Source organism: Mytilus californianus, unplaced genomic scaffold (assembly GCF_021869535.1).
Source record: "Mytilus californianus isolate M0D057914Y unplaced genomic scaffold, xbMytCali1.0.p SCAF_2, whole genome shotgun sequence".
Classification (NCBI taxonomy): Eukaryota; Metazoa; Mollusca; class Bivalvia; order Mytilida; family Mytilidae; genus Mytilus; species Mytilus californianus.
In genome coordinates this window covers 115823250-115846883 of record NW_026262668.1, presented here as the reverse complement: position 1 = coordinate 115846883, position 23634 = coordinate 115823250, and the positions used below count along the sequence as shown (strand labels likewise).

General features: G+C 33.2%; 1 protein-coding gene across 1 annotated transcript in view; it reads right to left on the bottom strand.

Moving 5' to 3' along the window:
* The window catches only part of LOC127730832 (uncharacterized), a 43470-nt gene that overhangs the window by 8249 nt on the left and 11587 nt on the right, over window positions 1–23634 (bottom strand). Inside the window, exons 2-5 of the mRNA XM_052239437.1 lie at window positions 17382–17460; window positions 10733–10843; window positions 3086–3248; window positions 2094–2213 (exon numbers count right to left, since the gene is read on the bottom strand). Coding sequence (XP_052095397.1) covers window positions 2094–2213; window positions 3086–3248; window positions 10733–10841 — 392 coding nt within the window. The 5' untranslated portion in view covers window positions 10842–10843; window positions 17382–17460. The remainder of the gene's footprint in view (window positions 1–2093; window positions 2214–3085; window positions 3249–10732; window positions 10844–17381; window positions 17461–23634) is intronic.

Below are 23634 nucleotides of genomic sequence, written 5' to 3'. Positions count from 1 at the left end.
TCTAAAATTAATGGGTTTTTTTTCATATATAACCGCGAACACGTAACAGTAATCATGTTGAATATAAAGCATGTTCCGGCAGCGGATTTTTTGACAAGCTGCAAAGCACCATGGATTTAAAGACCGACGCAGAAATGTCTGCACTGGTTGTGTTGACTTTTTGGCAGGATTTCAATAATTTGTAAATATAAAAACACTTGGACGATATATTCTTAGGTTGTTTTTTTTGTGTCATTGTGTTGATATCTCATCTTCTTTGATTCGTACTAAAATATTTGAAATGACAGCATAATTATACTCGTATACATGTATACACCAAAGGTTAAGGACAGAATGCATGGTGTACCAATTCATGACACAAAATCACTACGAGTATAGTGAAATAATCATCGGGTCAAGTGCTGCAGTGTTTTCATTGTTTTTCATCTAAGATATTACTGTTTGCTTTAGGAGTTTACTGTATTCTTATGCCTTTCCAAAAACAATGTTGCTTGAGATCGTATTTGCGACACAGAATTCCTGTAGAATAATAAGCATGTTCCGGCTGCGGCGTTAACTAAAAATACTATTTTTTTTTATTTTAAGAATAGATTTTAATTCGCCACGGGAAACATTTTTATGAAACTAGAATGGAAACGCTTCCTTCAAAACTTGAATAAAGATTAAACTTTGTTTTGTGTCCATGCATAACGTACTCATCTAGTAGGACTTCGCCATCGTTAGAAAAAAATACCGATATCCAAGGAAGAAGTCGATAAAACCTGACAAAGCTAAACGCTCGACTATATCAACCACTGGAAAACAACTGTCATGTTCCTGAATTGGAAAAAAATTTCTCCGAAGAAAATGGTGGATTAAAACCGATTTTATAGCAGGCTAAACCTTCCACTTGTATAGTTCTGTCATGTTGACAAAATGGTCATAACTAAGTTTTTAGATAAGGAACAGATTTACTAAATGTCGTAAAATGTGAAACATATACAGTTGAATAGATTTTAAACCAGAGAAAAAGAATAAATAATAGAATGAATTTGTTTCTAATAAAGCTTATACATAAGCCCGTTTGCACACAATATTTGGTTTCGTACTATATGAATCAATAAGGTGTGTATCCACTGTCTTCATATTAAAATTGAACACAGATCATAAATCCTTATTAAAATAAAAAAAAAACCAATCTTTTAAAGCCAAAACAATGTTTTTCTTTCATGATGATAATAAAATTTAAAATATCTTTCAGTGATCTATTGTAAATATATCGGTATTTATTGTGGTCCAATTTCACGCCGGCAACAAAAGTTGCGAATGCATTACCGAGAATATAATTAAGATTCTGAAACAGCGAATAGACATTTAAGTTATCGTTCTTTGGGAACTTGCGACACTTGATCCGTTATTTTGCGCCACTTGAAAATTGACGTCTTATGCATTGTGGCGTCAGACATTTTTTTATGACATTATTTTTTACGGGAACGTTGGCGGACAAATAGCGATAAGGTGTATTCTACCACTAGTATAAAAAGGAGCTCATAAAATTTACACAGTTGACTTTACAAATAATCTTTATGTGATTCTCACAAATATTTGTTTATCTTCTTTACTATATCATTTATTTGATCACACAATAAAATATAAGAAATGAAATTAAATGATATCGCACAAGATCGGATGAAAATTAATATTCTGTACAAAATTGAAAACAAATTTTCGCGCAGCGAAGACGCGGAAAAAAATAAGCATTCGTGCAACAAATGAAAATAAATGATCAATCCGGAAAAATCCACCTGCAACCCCTCCCCCTCCCCTAAATTCCATATGGTCGTCCCCTAGTACAAACATGCGACAATGTTTATTATTAAAACTCATCTGCACCAATGTAAAGACGGTACACGTTTGTTTTAAGCATTGCAAGATCTGATGACTGAACATTTTCCCAGAATCTCGATTCCTTGTTTTTTCAATGGAAAGAACTACCTTGTAAAATCGTCCGTGTACTGATGAAATCCGATTAATTTCTGTCATTTGAAATAACACCGCAAGAAATGTTTTAAATAGAACATCTGTTTTTACAACTTGAATAAAAGATTTCTTACCCAAAAGAATATACAAGACAAGGTTTCTTAATTTTGTATCCTGAATCCAAGCAAATCCACCAATTTCCAACTGACTTGAATCGTTTACAACGATAATCTATGGATCTGTGTTGAAGGTCCCTAAAGTATTCATAAAATGTTTATACTCATTTCAGTATTTTATCACTTTTCTAAATTTTTTAATATTAGATTTTTGATTGGTTATCTTTTAGTTGCAAATATTTCATAGATTGACACGACATGACCAATTTATCAAATATTATATATAAACTAGGTATGTTTTGCAAAGTGAATGGACCAACGGACCAGAATGAAGGGCGGGGAAATTAGACCATCATCGCAGTTTCTAAAAACTAGAGGATCTAAAGAGCCCGTGTCGCTCACCTATATAGTCAACAATGACCACTTTTAGATCTAATAACACAATAACTAAAAAAGAGTATAAATAGAGCAGCAAAAAAACGTCCAAGGCCAAGTCTGAGGAAGTTGTAACTTTAGTTTTTTAATTGACGCCGTGTCAGCGCAAACAAGCTATATACATATCACGACGATCTTAAATGTAGTTGTAGAACAATTACGTCACTTTATTCATTTGGAACTTTACAGACAGAGTGTTTTATTTGAATCATGCCAAAACCAAAGCACTGTCGACTTGGAACATGACAGAATCAGACCGTGCGAGACTCATATGGGTAGACAAGGTAGTAACACCCGTAGTAGTGGAATATGTTACGCTCAAGTAATGCCCATTGTGCAAGGTAAAAAGTAGGATATATGTTTCTGTGTTCACAAAACATGTTTCTGGATTAATCCTTCACATTTTTTTCAGACAATATGTGGATTATATTTAAAAATCATTTATTTATTAGAAACATTAACTACCGAGATTTGAAATACAAATGAGGGGCTAGTCCAAAAAGAAGATTAATAGTGTGTCTAAAAATGTAATTACAATGATATGATGAAATTGTTTAAGCATAAAATGACATTACCATTTGAAGAAAGCAGCTGATCTCCACCAGTCAGTTTCAGTAACATTTATTGACATGTTATATGCTGGAAGTTTTACATTCCAATCATTTATATTAACTGGTTCAACTGGTACCTTCTCAGGAGGTTTGTAAACTGGTTTATTTAATGTGACCGTTTTATTTTCTGTTAAAAATAAATGATTACAATAAATAGAAATATAGGAAGTTACCCAGGGACATTCGTAAGTCATAAACCCAATAAAAACAACCAACACCACGAACAAAGAGTAAAACGACGTAAACACACCACTTAACAGAAAACTGGGGATGCTCCACTAGTGACGCCCGCTTTGTGACCCCTGTCCATGATGTGTGAACGGTTTTAGGTTCTATACAGCTCTCAAATAGTTATAGTGAGTTCCAAATAATCGCAATACTTTCAACGACATTACACCGCATTAATGTGTGCATGAATATAATCTAGAATATAAAACCATGATAAAACCATGCATTAATGCAACACATACTTGCATATCAAACAGTGGTATAATAGTCAAATGTTTTTATATGGAAAGCGCTATATCGTTCAAAATCAAAACAAGATAAGAACAAAATCAAGGGAGACAACCTAAAATATCTGATACCTTTCAACCTATTATTAAAAGACAGCAACAACTACTTGCATGATTCCTAACTCGCAAAGACTTTTTGGCGTTTTGGCATGGTAAGGGAAAGCACAAATTAAACAGATAGACGCACACTACAAAGAAAACTTAAAACTATAAGACAATTACTTCGTATGTAGAACTCGAAATCTATGGTTTCACAACCAGCTCTTTCAATTATTTCTAATTACAAAGCAAACAAATTTAGGAATCTCAAATATTTTTATTTCTGGCTGTTTACCCTTAAACGCGTAAAAGATAATAATCATAATGGTGTTGTTATATCTTTGTGTCTAGAACTATGCTGGTATTTATATAATTCGCTCGCTTATAGATTGATATCTGTATAACATAATGGTGCACACTTTGGGTATATCAGATTATGGTATCTTCTTGTAATATTCTTTACATTGCTGTATGAAATATGAAGTACAACCGCCAATACTGAACATGAGTTACATGTAGCATAAGTGTCCTGTGTGGTGCACGACTCTCATTACCTGCAGCTCCGTTGTAGTAGCTCTCAGTTACTGAAATTATTTCGTTGATATTATATTATTTTGTACCGTTTTACTTGCATCTAGTGTTTGTATTGTCTATTTGTAAAAGGGAGGTTTGAGTCGTCGCCCAAAATGTTGTACATATCTAATTTTTTCAACAATAAAAAATTCTCACAAACAGGCTTTGAAAATTTGGTTGAAATCTGTGCTTCCAAAATGTCGTATGTGAACTTATCATTTTTGTGATGGCTTGGAATTAAAAAAATGGACATTTCTGGAAAACACAAACTAACCTAATTATCACAGAAATAAAGAAATGTAAAAGTTTTTGATTCCCAAAGCCATTATACAACAATTTTACATACAACATTTTGGAAGCTAACTTTATTTTGCAACATGTCTTATTTCAAATGTTTTGATTGGTCTAAATGTATGATACTTTGGAATATCAGACATGTCCTCCCGCCAAGCCGGTTTGTGTGAACAAGTAGTTTTAGCCAAAAAAAGTAATATACAACATTTTGGGAGCCCAGCGACGGAGTGCGATTTCTTTTTTTTTTTAGTAAAATCGCGCTATATGTTCGTGTGCCTCTCCGAAGTCGGGAACTACGTCTATAAAAGTATTACAAGAATACCGAACGATTTGTATTTTGAATGAAAAACGTAGTTGTGTTTAGATGAAAAATTGTAGCATTTATGAGTCTTTAAATCAATAATAAACACGATTTATTTGATCCATTTCTATGAGATTAAAATATAATATTTAAGTAAGTTTTATACGTAATTTATAGGCGTACACACAGTATTAGGGTAACAGATTTCATATTATGTTTTGCTGGGTTTTTTTTATTGACTTGAAATCTGCAAAATGAACAATTTTAGAATCTAATATTAACTTTAATGACAAATCACACTTCCTTTATCATTCCATGTAACACGTTTCTTTACAAACTAATTTCAATCGACGTTCATGAAATGCATGTCTATCCTGTTACCGATACTAGCAAAACCGGTAAATTGTTTTCCTCTTTTGGATATTAAACTATTCACTGTGATGTAGGAAAAGTATTGTGTACTATTTTTAGGATCTTTGTGCTTTTAAATCATTGCTGAATAGTTTAATATCCAAAAGAGGAAAACAATTTACCATGTCTATGCTGATGCCAACAAATTTATAAATGACAACAATATTATGCTTGTGCAAAGTGTTATTATGTATTGGAAACCAAGCCCGCAGAAGAAAAATATTATCACTGCAACAAATGAAGTATAGTTATTTCACAACAGCATTCATAAATATAGAAATTTGTCTATATTAGTTTAAACATATTTTATTGTTCAAAAATGACAAATGGATTAGACACAAGTTTTTCAACTTAGTAACGTCTTCTCCAATATTGTCTATATTGTTACTGTCTATCCTGTTACTATAGTTTAAGTAAATTTTGCAATTTCGATATTTGTTTAAAATGACATGCATAGGAATGCTCTTTCTATGGTTCACTACAAAAATTTTATCTGACAGCACTATCCAATTTTAAAAATGGCCATCAAAGCTTTTGAGCGGTCGCGTCTCGTCAAAAACTACGAAATGTAGGTATGAAATTAGATGGTAGAAATGTTTCTGGAATGATCCTCCGCCAAAACTGCAACTGATTATTTCGATAAATTTATACGCATGATTACCATAACCTGAAATTGGATGACAGAGTTTCGGCAGAAACTGGTTGGCCCATTCAAACCAATCGACATTCCTCTAGGCTGCCATTTTCCCAAATTTTGTCCGATGGCCCATGAAGGTTGTCAGAATGGCCACAAAGCCTCTTAGACTAATTGGTTGGCACAAATTTGCAAGTAAATTTTACCAGCACTGATTATCTGTTCCCGCTCCCCCCTTCTCTGCTGGTTAACTAGACTTCCCCATAGGCGGATCCAGGGGAGCCTGGGGGGCGCGGGCCCCCCTTTCGTGGGAAAAATTTGGTTGATTATATAGGGAATCACTGAAGCATGAATGGAGCGAACCTCCCCCCTCCCCCTTATGTCAGTCAGCGCCCCCCCCCCCCCTTTTGAAAAGTTCTGGATCCGCCACTGTAATCCCTTTATTTTCGTATCTATGGAACAGGTACAATTTCTATCAGAAAACGTGATTTTGTTTTATTTTTACACTAGATCATTTTAGTTGCAGAAAATCATTCAAAAATACTTATCTGGTGTCATATATTACACTGTGTCTAAACTACCCCGGCAAAAAATGTTTGGACTCGATAGTATCTAATGTCCGGTACGGTGACGGACAATCAACAGACAGAGAAAAGGTAGAAATTCTGTTTATTTATTTGTTTTTTAATGACATTGAAGAATAAACATACACATATTACTATTTTCGATTGTGTGATGTAATATTTTCTACAACCGTTCTAGGTTAATGGAGAAATAAGTAAAAAGGCACATGAAAATGGTGAATTGAGTGAATCTTGCTACGAATTTGTTTAATTTCTTTCTAAATTGTGCACATTTTACGGAAAGAAAAGTACGGAAAGAAAGATATTAACACAGAGATTACATGGCTAGTCACTATGAGCACCTCAATATTTGCATTTCTGTGCATGGAACGAAAGAAATGGGTCATATCAAAATGGAAGGACCCTGTTTCGTCAATGTTGTTTATTACACAAGGACCCTGTTTTGTCTCAGTATAGGACCCGGTTTTGTTTTGTTTTGAAACCACAAATTTATGAAAAGCTACGTTAGCACGGATCAGGACATTGCCAATCGGAAGAAATTAAATATTTGAGTCAAAAAGATGTTATAAAGATTTTATTGCAATACAAACATGTGTTAAAATATATTTCAAACGGTAACTTTTCGAAATAGGGAGTAGACATTTTTGAATGCTATACGTATACCTTATTGATCTTATCTTCGAACTAAGTTTAAATGGAAATAAATACTTTATATCATGTACTTACATCAATTCCTTATGATAGAAAACAGAAGATGTGGTGTGATTGCCAATGAGACAACTCGTCACAAGAGATCAAATGACACAGAAATTAACAACTATAAGTCGCCGTACGGCCTTCAACATTGAACAAAGATCATACAACATAGTCAGCTATAAAAGGCCCCGAAATGACAAGTGTAAAACAATTCAAACGAGGAAACTAACGGCCTAATTTATGTACAAAAAAATGAACGAAAAACAAATATGTAACACAACAACAAACGACAACCACTGAAATACAGGCTCCTGGCTTGGGACAGGTAAATATAATTTTATACAGAATGTGGCGGGGTTAAACATCTTAGCGGGATCCTAACCTAGGAAATTGGTGTAACAGTAAAACATAAGAACGAACTATAAAAATCAGTTGAAAAAGCTTAAGTCATCAGATGGATACAAATAGAAATACATCTCACAAATGTTTGTTTGTTTTCTATACTACTGTAATGATGTAAAAATAAGATGTGGAATGATTGTGTTACCATATCAATTTATCAAAAGAGTAAGGATAGTATGCATTACTGCACTATACGCTATGTTTACAATATATTTACTCATTTGTTCATCCATTGACGGACAGTGAGAGAAAAAGCTCCGTTTTGAGGGCCGTACTTTGACCTATAATGGTTTACTTTTACAAATTGTGACATGGATGGAGAGTTGTCTCGATGGCACTCATACCACATCTTCTTATATCTATTAGAACGTTTTGGATATCTCAATCAAAATGGTTGCCTTTCGAACGTGTATTTTATGTCCGCTTCGAAATACACATGTTCTAAACTTCCCCATTAGAAACAAAATAATTCTATCATGCCATGCTCTACGCTCATTTTAACATAGGTAGGCATTATATTTGTCAATATTTTATACCTGGCTAACGCTTGGTTTAAAAAATTTAACAAATATAATGCCTTCCTATATTAAAATGAGCATTGAGCATGGCATGAAGGAATTATTTCTTTTTATAAATAAAAGTTGGTTTGCAACATTATAACGTCCAATATCTTCGTCTTCGTCTTCGTAGAACAACCTAATTGGCAATTTAGCCCGTGAAAAATGACAATGAAACAGCTTTCCATCAGAGACCAAATGACGTAAAAGTTAACAAATATAGAACACCGTATGGCATCCAACAATGAGAAACGTCCATACGGCATAGCAAGCTAAAAAAAAAGGCCCCGAAATGAAAACTGTAAAAAAAAAACTAATGTGGAAACTAACGACCTAGATTTATGTACAAAATAAAAAACGAAAAACAAATACATGTATGATATATAGCAACAAAAGACAACAACCGATTTACATGCTCCTCAATTCGGTACTGGTACATACAGAATGGCGAGGTTGAACGTGTAAGCCCCCCCCCCCCCCACGCCCCCCTCCAAAAAAAAAAGTGGTATAACAGCACAAAATATAAACAAACTATAAAATTCAGTGAGTTGAAAAAGGCTTAACTCATTTGATTACAGAGCCCCTATAGTAAATATGCGATTGGCGGCTGTCTCTGTTTTTTCGTCTTTTATTAAATTTTATGATGGTATACTATAATGTTACATTATATCAGTGGCGGATCCAGGGGAGTGGAGGGAGTACGCCGACCCCCCTTTTTGGTGGCTAGAAATAATTATTTTATCATGTTTTTTACGATTTATATATGATTTTTTATTAAGCATAAAATCGTTAAAAAAAGTTCCCCTTGCTACGCTCGGCGGTATAAAATCCGTTTATGAATACGCCCCTTTCAAAAATCATGGCCTCGGTCCGCCCTTGCATATTGACAATTTTAAACTTGACCAAATTGCTTAACTTGTAGAACATTTGTCAATGTACGATAATCATTATACAATGAAGAGATAAACCTATATATAATAGTTGTACTATATAGGGCAGTTGTTAACAACTTGATACTAGTGCATTAAAGAATTTGTTAATGTTAAAAAAAAAAAAGAGAGAGAGATAAACATCGTTTATTTATAAAAATTACTAATCAAATAATCATTATTGCAATTTCCGGATGGCCTAAGACTTTTATACTAATTTATACTTAGTATTATTGTAACAAGGAGGGGTAAACAGATTTTTAACGCACTATTATTGTGATCCTTTGCGCCGCCTGAAAATTCCTTTTCTTGGCGATTCTGCATGCACATACATTTGTCTTATTCTCTTGCTTTATAATGAACGTTTAGTTTCAGAATATTTATTTTCAAACGATTATACTGTCTTCCCTTTAAGTAGAGCGGAACACTAAGATAACCATCTTGTCCCAGAAAATCACATATCAAATGTGCGTCCTTAAATTTTCAAGGCCGTACACTAATTAAGTTTGAACACTTAAATTTACATAGATGATATAAAAAAAAATCTAATTCCGTTTCAAAACCTTCATTTCTTTTTAATTTTTCCTTTTTTTGTATACAAAACAAAATTGAAATTTGCTTTGTTCTAATATAGCAGAAATATAATTGTTTACGGATTCAAAAAGGTTATAAGTTATCCTCTGAAAGAAAATGTTTTTCAACGATCCCTCAAACTGCTGTTGAACGCCATATTTTAATTTTCGTCATGCGATTATGCATTATTTTCTATGACAAAACCGGGTCTGCTTTGTGAAATTTAAGAACAAAACCGGGTCGTACACATTGACAAAACCGGGTGCTTCAATTTTGACATGACCCACTTCTTTCATTCCATGCACAGACATGCAAATATTGAGGCGATCATAGTGAAAAGTCTTGAAATCTCCGTGTTAATACCTTTCTTTCCGTACAATGTGCTCAATTTAAGGAGAAATTAAACACATTCGAGGCAGGGTTCACTCAATTCACCATTTTGATGTGCATTTTTACTTATTTCTTCATAAATCTAGAACGGTGGTAGAAAATATTACATCTCGCAATCGAAAATAGATATATGTGTATGTATATTCTTCAATATAATTAAAACAACATATAAATAAACAGAATTTCTACATTTCTCTGTCTGTTGATTGTCCGTCACCGTACCGGACATTAGATACTATTGAGTCCAAACATTTTTCGCCGGGGTAGTTTAGATACAGTGTATTATGTCTATAAGCTTGACAATACAACAGATTAAATTGTGCTATGAAGAAAACGCTGAATTCAAATTTTGCTGCTTATTACCTGTGGACCAATAGATTGGTTTTATTTGCACAAAAATACCTTATGAATCAAGTGCGCCGTAAAATTCACATTTGAGACGACCCCTTTCATCTTACCTGTCAAAGTTAGCGTACTGAGACTTTTCGTAAATCTCTTTTACGAATTGTTTATTTCTATGTTTGTACTCCGATTGTGTTCATTTTTAGTTTTCGGTGGAATTATTATTTCATTCCTCTGTTATTCTAAACTGAAATGTTTTCATATAAATATACCCGTGGCTTGTTTTTAAATATCATTAATTCATTACAAACAGGCAAATGTCTTTTTAGCCCAATAAAAGACCTATTTTATATGCTTCTATTCTTACAAACCTGCTTTGATAACATTTGTAGTCTGTGGAACTATTGATAAATACAGGAAGATGACCAAAAGTAGCACTGGAGCTAGATATTTTCCCCAATATCGAATCGGTGTTAGCATAACTAAAATATAAAATAAATCGCATTTCAATTCCATAAAAATAAACAGATTAGGTAAAGTATTATAGCTAGAAAACATTTTTATCAAGCGCAGAGAGCATTGCATTCTCTAACGAGACCAATACCGGGTCTGGACCTGCGTGGCTGAATTGTTTGAAGTAACATGATAACTGAAGCATACAGATCATTCCCTTCCGTTCCCAATGAAACCGAGAAAAACGAAAGTTTGCTCCTCAAAATTTTTCGGACAGACGAACGGATTAAGGTAAAAAACAATGTATACCTATTTAGACTGACCTCCTACTCTCCTTTCGAATGTTTGCATAACTGTAAGACCAAACAAACAAGTGGAACGATATCAATCATAACCAACGAACAAGAAGAACACTATCTCTCATAACCAACAAACAAGAAGAACACTATCACTCATAACCAACAAACAAGAAGAACACTATCACTCATAACCAACAAACAAGAAGAACACCATCACTCATAACCAACAAACAATAAGAACACTATCACTCATAACCAAACAAACAAATAGAACACTATCACTCATAACTAAACAAACAAAAATAACACCATCACTCATAACCAAACAAACATGTAGAACACTATCACTCATAACCAAACAAACAAGAAGAACACTATCTCTCATAACCAACAAACAAGAAGAACACTATCACTCATAACCAACAAACAAGTGGAACGATATAAATCATAACCAACAAACAAGAAGAACACCATCACTCATAACCAAACAAACAAAAATAACACCATCACTCATAACCAAACAAACATGTAGAACACTATCACTCATAACTAAACAAACAAAAATAACACCATCACAGCAAACAAGAAGAACACTATCACTCATAACCAAACAAACAAGTGGAACGATATAAATCATAACCTGCAAACAAGAAGAACACTATCACTCATAACCAACAAACAAGTGGAACGATATAAATCATAACAAACAAACAAGAAGAACACTATCACTCATAACCAAACAAACAAGTGGAACACTATCACTCATAACCAAGCAAACAAATAGAACACTATCACTCATAACCAAACAAACAAATAGAACACTATCACTCATAACCAAACAAACAAAAATAACACCATCACTCATAACCAACAAACAAGGAGAACACTATCACTCATAACCAAACAAACAAATAGAACACCATCACTCATAACCAAACAAACAAAAATAACACCATCACTCATAACCAAACAATCATGTAGAACACTATCACTCATAACCAAACAAACAAGTGGAACGATATAAATCATAACCAGCAAACAAGAAGAACACTATCTCTCAAAACCAACAAACAAGAAGAACACTATCACTCATAACCAAACATAAAAATAGAACACTATCACACATAACAAAACAAACAAAAATAACACCATCACTCATAACCAAACAAACAAAAATAACACCATCACTCATAACCAACAAACAAGAAGAACACTATCACTCATAACCAAACAAACAAATAGAACACTATCACTCAAAACCAACAAACAAGAAGAACACTATCACTCATAACCAAACAAACAAATAGAACACTATCACTCATAACTAAACAAACAAAAATAACACCATCACTCATAACCAAACAAACAAAAATAAAACCATCACTCATAACCAAACAAACATGTAGAACACTATCACTCATAACCAAACAAACATGTGGAACGATATTAATCATAACCAACAAACATGTAGAACACTATCTCTCATAACCAACAAATAATAAGAACACTATCACTCATAACCAACAAACAAGAAGAACACTATCACTCATAACCAAACAAACAAATAGAACACGATCACTCATAACCAAACAAACAAAAATAACACCATCACTCATAACTAAACAAACAAAAATAACATCATCACTCATAACCAAACAAACATGTAGAACACTATCACTCATAACCAAACAAACAAGTGGAACGATATAAATCATAACCGGCAAACAAGAAGAACACTATCTCTCATAACCAACAAACAAGAAGAACACTATCACTCATAACCAAACATAAAAATAGAACACTATCACACATAACAAAACAAACAAAAATAACACCATCACTCATAACTAAACAAACAAAAATAACACCATCACTCATAACCAACAAACAAGAAGAACACTATCACTCATAACCAAACAAACATGTAGAACACTATCACTCATAACCAACAAACAAGAAGAACACTATCACTCATAACCAAACAAACAAATAGAACACTATCAATCATAACCAAACAAACAAAAATAACACCATCACTCATAACCAAACAATCATGTAGAACACTATCACTCATAACCAAACAAACAAAAATAACACCATCACTCATTACCAAACAAACAAAAATAAAACCATCACTCATAACCAAACAAACATGTAGAACACTATCACTCATAACCAAACAAACATGTGGAACGATATTAATCATAACCAACAAACAAGAAGAACACTATCTCTCATAACCAACAAATAATAAGAACACTATCACTCATAACCAACAAACAAGAAGAACACTATCACTCATAACCAAACAAACAAATAGAACACGTTCACTCATAACCAAACAAACAAAAATAACACCATCACTTATAACCAAACAAACAAAAATAACATCATCACTCATAACCAAACAAACATGTAGAACACTATCACTCATAACTAAACAAACAAAAATAACACCATCACTCATAACCAAACAAACAAAAATAAAACCATCACTCATAACCAAACAAACATGTAGAACACTATCACTCATAACCAAACAAACAAATAGAACACTATCACTCATAACTAAACAAACAAAAAGAACACCATCACTCATAACCAAACAAACAAAAATAAAACCATCACTCATAACCAAACAAACATGTAGAACACTATCACTCATAACCAAACAAACATGTGGAACGATATTAATCATAACCAACAAACATGTAGAACACTATCTCTCATAACCAACAAATAATAAGAACACTATCACTCATAACCAACAAACAAGAAGAACACTATCACTCATAACCAAACAAACAAATAGAACACGATCACTCATAACCAAACAAACAAAAATAACACCATCACTCATAACTAAACAAACAAAAATAACATCCTCACTCATAACCAAACAAACATGTAGAACACTATCACTCATAACCAAACAAACAAGTGGAACAATATAAATCATAACCGGCAAACAAGAAGAACACTATCTCTCATAACCAACAAACAAGAAGAACACTATCACTCATAACCAAACATAAAAATAGAACACTATCACACATAACAAAACAAACAAAAATAACACCATCACTCATAACTAAACAAACAAAAATAACACCATCACTCATAACCAACAAACAAGAAGAACACTATCACTCATAACCAAACAAACATGTAGAACACTATCACTCATAACCAACAAACAAGAAGAACACTATCACTCATAACCAAACAAACAAATAGAACACTATCAATCATAACCAAACAAACAAAAATAACACCATCACTCATAACCAAACAATCATGTAGAACACTATCACTCATAACCAAACAAACAAAAATAACACCATCACTCATTACCAAACAAACAAAAATAAAACCATCACTCATAACCAAACAAACATGTAGAACACTATCACTCATAACCAAACAAACATGTGGAACGATATTAATCATAACCAACAAACAAGAAGAACACTATCTCTCATAACCAACAAATAATAAGAACACTATCACTCATAACCAACAAACAAGAAGAACACTATCACTCATAACTAAACAAACAAATAGAACACGTTCACTCATAACCAAACAAACAAAAAAAACACCATCACTTATAACCAAACAAACAAAAATAACATCATCACTCATAACCAAACAAACATGTAGAACACTATCACTCATAACCAAACAAACAAGTGGAACGATATAAATCATAACCAACAAACAAGAAGAACACCATCACTCAAAACCAAACAAACAAGAAGAACACTATCACACATAACTAAACAAACAAAAATAACACCATCACTCATAACCAAACAAACAAAAATAACACCATCACTCATAACCAAACAAACATGTAGAACACTATCACTCATAACCAAACAAACAAGTGGAACGATATAAATCATAACCAGCAAACAAGAAGAACACTATCTCTCATAACCAACAAACAAGAAGAACACTACCACTCATAACCAACAAACAAGTGGAACGATATAAATCATAACCAACAAACAAGAAGAACACTACTACTCATAACTAAACAAACAAATAGAACACTATCACTCATAACCAACAAACAAGAAGAACACTATCACTCATAACCAAACAAACATGTAGAACACTATCACACATAACCAAACAAACAAATAGAACACTATCACTCATAACCAAACAAACATGAAGAACACTATCACTCATAACCAAACAAACAAAAAGAACACCATCACCCATAACCAACAAACAAGAAGAACACTATCACTCATAACCAAACAAACAAAAAGAACACTATCACTCAAAACCAAACAAACAAGAAGAACACTATCACTCCTAACCAAACAAACAAAAATAACACTATCACTCAAAACCAAACAAACAAGTGGAACGATATCAATCATAACCAACAAACAAGAAGAACACTATCTCTCATAACCAACAAACAAGAAGAACACTATCACTCATAACCAACAAACAAGAAGAACACTATCACTCATAACCAACAAACAAGAAGAACACTATCACTCATAACCAACAAACAAGAAGAACACTATCTCTCATAACCAACAAACAAGAAGAACACTATCACTCATAACCAACAAACAAGAAGAACACTATCTCTCATAACCAACAAACAAGAAGAACACTATCACTCATAACCAACAAACACGCAGAACAATATCACCCATAACCAACAAACAAGTAGTACAATATCACCCATAACCAACAAACACGTAGAACACTATCACTCATAACCAACAAACTAGTAGTACAATATCACCCATAACCAAATAAACACGCAGATCAATATCACCCATAACCAACAAACAAGTAGTACAATATCACCCATAACCAACAAACAAGTAGTACAATATCACCCATAACCAACAAACAAGTAGTACAATATCACTCATAACCAACAAACAAGTAGTACAATATCACCCATAACCAGTAAAGACGCAGAACAATATCACCCATAACCAACAAACAAGTAGAACAATATCACCCATAACCAACAAACAAGTAGTACAGTATCACTCATAACCAACAAACATGCAGAACAATATCACCCATAACCAACATACACGCAAAACAATCTCACCATAACCAACAAACACGAAGAACAATATCACCCATAACCAACAAACAAGTAGTACAATATCACTCATAACCAACAAACAAGTAGAACAATATCACTAATAACCAACAAACGTGTAGTACAATATCACTCATAACCAACAAACACGCAGAACAATATCACAAATAACCAACAAACAACGAACAATATCACTCATAACCAACAAACAAGTAGAACAATATCACTCATAACCAACAAACAAGAAGAACAATATCACCCATAACCAACAAACAAGTAGAATAATATCACAAAATAACCAACAAACAAGTAGAATAATATCGCTCATAACCAACAAACAAGAAGGAAAATATCATTCATAACCAACAAACAAGTAGTACAATATCATTTATAACAAAAAAAAAAAAACAACTCAGCTTTAGGCCTCCTCTGAACAATTAAATGTCCCCACTATGTATTGGTTACCTAAACTACACAAAAAAAACGTAAAATATCGTTTCATCTTGGTCTCTAGTAAATGTTCTACTACTAATCTTTTAGTGCTTTTAACGATTGGTTCTTGGTTGCTTAACGTCCAGTGGCAAATATTTCATGCATGTTAAGGACGACAGTTCTTTTAACGAGTTCTGTAACTACTATCAAAGAACTTATCATTAACTTTTGTAATAAAACATATGAAAATAGTCGAATTAACTATTTTTGGAGTGCAAAAAAGCAAAAAAAATCTTTTAATGTTTTAGAAAATTAGTTGCTTTTGATTGTCCCTTTGATTCGGTTGACAGTTTTGTCTTTTCCACTTTTTATACTACACTTCCACACAATCGTATGAAACAAAAGTTTTCCTATTTAAATAAGCGGTCATTTGATAAATTTGATTGCAAATGTATTTGCTGGAATTCATATAAAGACTTTTCTCTAATTAGAAAGGTAAATATGCTAGATATACTTACTGGAGGTGTGATGAGATGATTAAAGCTGTAAAATTTCTCGTTGACAACATTTATGTACATTTCAGCAATAAAGTTAATCGACAGGTTGTAGTTATTCATATGGGCACCAATAGTGCCCCTTTAATAGCAGACTTGTTCCTGTACTGTGATGAATCAAATTTTATGACCAAACTCAGTAAAGACCCGTATTAATATTCCATTTAATATTAAATTCAACAACACTTACCGTTATCGTGATGATATTTGTTTGTTAAATTATCAAGAATTCTCTAAATATACTGCCGGAATTCACCAAAAGGAACTTACTGTAAATAAATCAAATATTGATAGCAATAACTGTCCTTTCTTAGAGTTAGATAGTTCCGTTTTACACGAAAATTTTTACACAAAAATTTAAGACAAAAGGGACGATTTTTCTTACCCTCCTGCTAATTTTCTTTTTTGGACGGTGATGTTCCTTTGGCACCGTCTTGCGGTGTTTATATATCCCAACTCGTTCGTTATGCCCGTGTATTTAGTGACGTTTTGGATTTCAATGAGCGTAATCTATGTATTACTGGTAAATTATTAAGTCAGGGATATCGTTACAACAAATTAAATAAAACCTTTACTAAATTCTTCTATAGAAACAAATATTTGGTTTGCAAGTTTGGCTGTACCTGTAGAAAACTTATTTCAAACGGAATAGCACATGCTAAGTTTTACGGTGGGGTTGTTTACCGAGCCTGGAAATTTAGATACGATCCGGGTAAACTTGTAAATCCTTTAAATAAACTTATTCTAAAAGGTTACCAATTTAACACTGTAATTATATCTTTAAATATTGTTTTTATTGGTATAAATATTGATTTTGTTACCAGTAAATTAATAAAACCATACTTAATATTTTTGTTATACACACTATGCAACATCACGGTAATACACAATCTGTCGATACCTATATTTTGGCATTGCACAATGTCATGTTTTCTCTGACTGTTTATCTAAATCCATTGGATGTTGGATATGTACTGATTGATATTTTAGTCTTAGGTACATGATTTTTTTTATTAGTTGTTATTGGGTTTTAACTAGCTGTCAGTAACTGCGAGTACTCTCAAATCTGTATTTTTGTGTCTTTTTTTTTGTTGTTGTTACGGATGTATAAATATCATTTTTCATGTATTTTTGTATAAAAGTATTTTAACACGTACATTTCATAAAAGGCATTGTTAATTTGTATTCAGAAATCTTCATGTTAGTGTACCGAAATGGATTGCAAACAGTAAATATTTCGTGATGTAAACAATCTTTATAGACATATAGAATTGAGAGGTACGTACACATAGTTTGAAAAAAAAGGGTAAATGTGTGGTTTTTTATTAACAGAAAATACATTCTAAATGTTTCAGTGTTGGTGGTATTATGTCTTATTGTTCTAGAAATGGAAATCAAGAACAATGTTCAAATGCTCCTACTTTGAAGAGGGGTTTGATCAAGCATATACTATGCTTGGTCACACAGGAATAAAGCATCATCATAGCTTCATTTCCATCAGAAATTAAAGGAATAAAAATTGACAATGTATATTTGTGAGGAATACGATTATTATATACACATTTCGTTTTTTTGTATTGTATTGTATCAAAGCTTACATATTATGTATTGCGTGAACCCTCAATATATTGGTTGATTTTGTAGTCTTTCGGAATACAGGAAGTCGCTATTGTCTTTTCGGAATACATCTGTTCTTTTCTATGGCCAACTGCGTAATAGGTAATTAATTGATCTAATGAATATGCAGTTGCTTTAGAGTTAAGTGTTTATCGAGACTGATTGATGTCCTAAATCAGTAGTTAATTAATTAGAGATGCATGTATGAAGTTTGTGAAACACAAGCTGTAATCACATTGGAGATGAGATTTTAAGCGAAAAAAGTTATCGGAGAGGGCGTTTTTATGATATTTAAATTTAGCCATTTTAGCAAAATTAAAATAGAGTGCAGTCCATTTAAGCAGCTATTAAAATTCTACGTCCAGGAAAGAGGCGTATATGAAAAAATAGTATTTATAATTACACTTCTGTAAATTACAATTACATAGTTGAAATTACTTTTTTATTTTACATAATGGAGTAACCATAATCGTTGGAAGAGGAATATATTAGGAAAAAATATATATTCTTAACCGTCATCAAAGTAGAAACAAAAACAGAATAAAGTTCGGTCATGAAAGCAAGGAAAGCCGTATGGTAGCCTATGATTGCTTACATCCACTTCATTTAAACTCTAGTGGATCGTTGTCTCATTGACAATCATACCACATCTCCTTAATTCTTATTAATCTTATAAAAACAATGATAGTTAACTCTGGAAATTCAGACGAATTTAAAGGCACCTTTTGGGTGTGGTACATAAGAGACATATAAATGTGACGGAATTATATGTCTCCGGTTAAATGCAAAAACATATGTCATATCGAAACAATTGATTAATGAATATGCGTTTGAGTCCTTAAACTTATTCTATAGATATAAAACGATTCGAGGACAGTGAGTGATATTCTTTTGCGTGAGTTGATGACTTTCTATTTATTTAAAACTTACCAGAACACACCCGCGGGTCCGGGACTGAATTAAAGTACCTATGCCTTATTTTTAGTATTCGTATTGTTATTTGATAAAGTCATGCTGATTGTAAGGTGCACAAATTTCTCTGCTTTCAAAATCTTTCAGTTTGAACCCGTCCTGGTTTTCTTACTACAATAAATTTACTATACACTGAATTTATTTTTTTAACCAAGGATTTGTATATGTATATTGATTCTGTTAAATTTATTCATAACTTAACTATGATAAAAAATCAACATACAGATATTGTATGGAGACTGACTATTCTTGAAGACTGTATGATTTCCTCTAACTGTCAACATGGTCAATGCTCTTGTGGTAGTTGGGTCAGTTTCATATACTAGAAGAAAGGACAAAGACAAGCTGCGAAAATAAATAATTGTTTTGACCTTCTCTTTGGGGTTATCTTAAACAGCTCTTACTAGTATCATAAAGATGTGTTGGGCTACTAAAATTAAGATCACAAGAAAAACAACAACATAATTACGATAATTTTCGGCAACTGCCAAATGTAAACGACTATCAAAGTTTATTTTCCAGCTTGAGAGAGGTCCTCAATATGACATACTCAGAAGGAATCGTGATATCTTTGCGAATTAAAACAAAATATTGATCAAAGATGCTAAAACAAACTAAACCTAACAACAAACAAGTCAGAAATGATTATCTTGCAATACACGCTGTTCGACCGGATATTTACTAACAGGCGCGTATAAATTTATAGTGGCGAGTACGCAACATCTCACGATACGCGAGAAGTGTCGATATACCGCGAGATTCCAATCCTTCTCACTATACAAATCCTTGTTTTAACAAATTAACAAAAAATAATAGTGGTATTGAGGTGGAAGAAAACAGACTTGTTAAATAGTGTACTATAGTGTAACATAGATACATGTATAAAACAACTACTGGAAGAATTCCAGGTTCTCCTGATAGAGAAGGGATTTACAGAATGTAACAGATAACTAAAAACAAAACAACCGGAAACTACATGTGACGTATACTATTGGTATCGGTATCGGACTCGACCCGGAACTTATTAATTATTGGTAATATTAATTATGTGGAAAACAAAAGTGCCTGGAATGGTGTAATTTTTAAACAACACTATTTCCTATATTAGTTATATATAAATTTTAATTCATTGATTCGTCGTTTTTACGTCATGCCGGCTAACAAATTGGACCTCGTTATTTTAGTAGTATAGATGGCCATTGCAGTTACAAACAAGAGGCTGTCAGAGTGAAAGCAAACCGGATTTCCTGCAAAGGTCGAACCCTGAACAGTTGAGCAAGTATGGACACTACATTTAAGCTTAAAACAGCTCTGAATTTGGATTGTGATTGAATATTTGACACAGCATAGGTTTGTGACACAAAATGAATGTGGTCAAAGAACTGAAATATTTGAAATTGGACATTTAAATACCTATTATGGTCCAATATCCAAAATCTAAGTACATATTAGAATCAGCATATCAAAGAACCCCAAGAATTCAATTTTTGATGAAATCAGACAAAAGTTTAATTTGGGACCCTTTGGACCTCAATGTGGACCAATTTGATAAAGGAGCCCACAATCCAAAATCTCTCAATACATGGTTAGATTCAGCATTTCAAAGAACCTCATAAATTCAATTTTTGTTGAATCAAACAAAGTTTAATTTTGGACCCTGATTTGGACCAACTTGAAAACTGGGACCAAAAATCTAATATTTAAATACAGGTTTAGATTCAGCATTTGAAAGAACCCTATATATATTTAATTTATGTTGAAATAAAAAACAGGTTAATTTTATCCATAATATTTTCTGTGCAAAGGGAAATAACTCAAACTGGATAAATAGTTCTCTAAAATAAGATATGATGCAATTTTTCAAATTATAATCAATAATATAATAACAACAACCAGTGATGACTAAGTTCTCTAAAATTAGAGGAATGTGGTATTATCTTATTAATAATGAAAAGAACTACAGGTTTAGATTAAGCATTTGAAAGAACCCTATATATATTCAATTTATGTTGAAATCAAACACAGTTTAATTTTGTACTCCGATTTGGACCAACTTGAAAACTGGGCCCAAAATCAGAAATCTAAATATATGTTTATTAATAGACAATATAAGCTTAGTTATTAAAGGAGTTCACTTCATCAAAAAAAATATATAGCATTTTTACAAAATAACAAACAAATTTGCCACAAAATTCTTCAAACAATTTACCAAAGAAAAAATCTATAAAACTTATCAGTAACAAGAAATAGTTGTAACAGGATGCTGTTACGAAGTCTCCCAAACAAAGCTCCAATAATTCGTCATTCCCATGGTTGCCTGACATTGGGCAAAGTCCAGTACAAATTGGTTTGTGATATGCATAAGTGACACATGGAATGACCCTGTATGTCATTCAAATCTTCTTGAAATTACGAACAGGAATATATATATGGTTTAGGGGTGGAGATCTCGACCGTTTACAAGTTCTCGAAAGGGGGGGGGGGGGGGGGTGTGATCCCCAGGGGGACTCACTCTTTATTTCATATGATTTGTTTTTTTGTCCCATACAAGAATATAAATGGTCTAGGGGTGGGGATCTCGACCGTTTACAAGTTCTTAAACAGGAGGGGTGTTGGTGACCCCAGGGGACTCGCCTTATATTTCAATTGAATTGTTTTATTGTCCCATACAAGAATATATATGGTTTCGGGGTGGGGATCTTGACCGTTTACAAGTTTTCAAAAAGAAGGGGGGTGGGGGTTACCCCAGGGGACTTCCCCTCAATTTAATTTGATTTGTTTTATTGTCCCATTCAAGAATATATATAGTTTAGGGGTGGGGATCTCGACCGTTTACAAGTTATAAAAAAGAAGGGGTTGGGGGTTACCTCCATGGACTTCCCCTATATTTCATTTGATTTGTTTTGTTGTCCCATACAAGAATATATATGGTTTAGGGGTAGGGATCTCGACCGTTAACAAGTTCTCAAACAGGAGGGGGTGGGGGTGACCCCCAGGGGATTTCCCCTCAATTTCATTTGATTTGTTTTATTGTTCCATTCCAGAATATATATGGTTTAGGGGTGGGGATCTCGACCGTTTACAATTTATAAAAAAGAAGGGGATGGGGGTTACCCCCATGGACTCCCCCTATATTTCATTTGATTTGTTTATTTGTCCCATACAAGAATATATATGGTTTAGGGGTGGAGATCTCGACCGTTAACAAGTTCTCAAACAGGAGGGGTGGGGGTTACCCCAGGGAACTCGCCTTTTATTTAATTTGATTAGTTTTATTGTCCCATACAAGAATATATATGGTTTCAGGATGGGGATTTTGACCGTTTAAAAGTTTTCAAAAAGAAGGGGGGTGGGGTGAACCCGGGGACTCCCCCTATATTTCATTTGATTTGTTTTATTGTCCCATACAAGAATATATATGGTTTAGGGGTAGGGATCTCGACCGTTTACAAGTTCTCAAACATGAGGGGGTGGGGTTGACCCCAGGGGACTTCCCCTCAATTTCATTTGATTTGTTTTATTGTTCCATTCCAGAATATATATGGTTTAGGGGTGGAGATCTCGACCGTTTACAAGTTATAAAAAAGAAGGGGGTGGGGGTTGCCCCCATGGACTCCCCCTATAATTCATTTGATTTGTTTTATTGTCCCATACAAGAATATATATGGTTAAGGGGTGGAGATCTCGACCGTTTGCAAGTTCTCAAACAGGAGGGGGTGGGGGTTACCCCAGGGGACTCGCCTTTTATTTAATTTGATTAGTTTTATTGTCCCATACAAGAATATATATGGTTTCAGGGTTGGGATCTTGATCGTTTACAAGTTTTCAAAAAGAAGTGGGGTGGGGTGAACCCG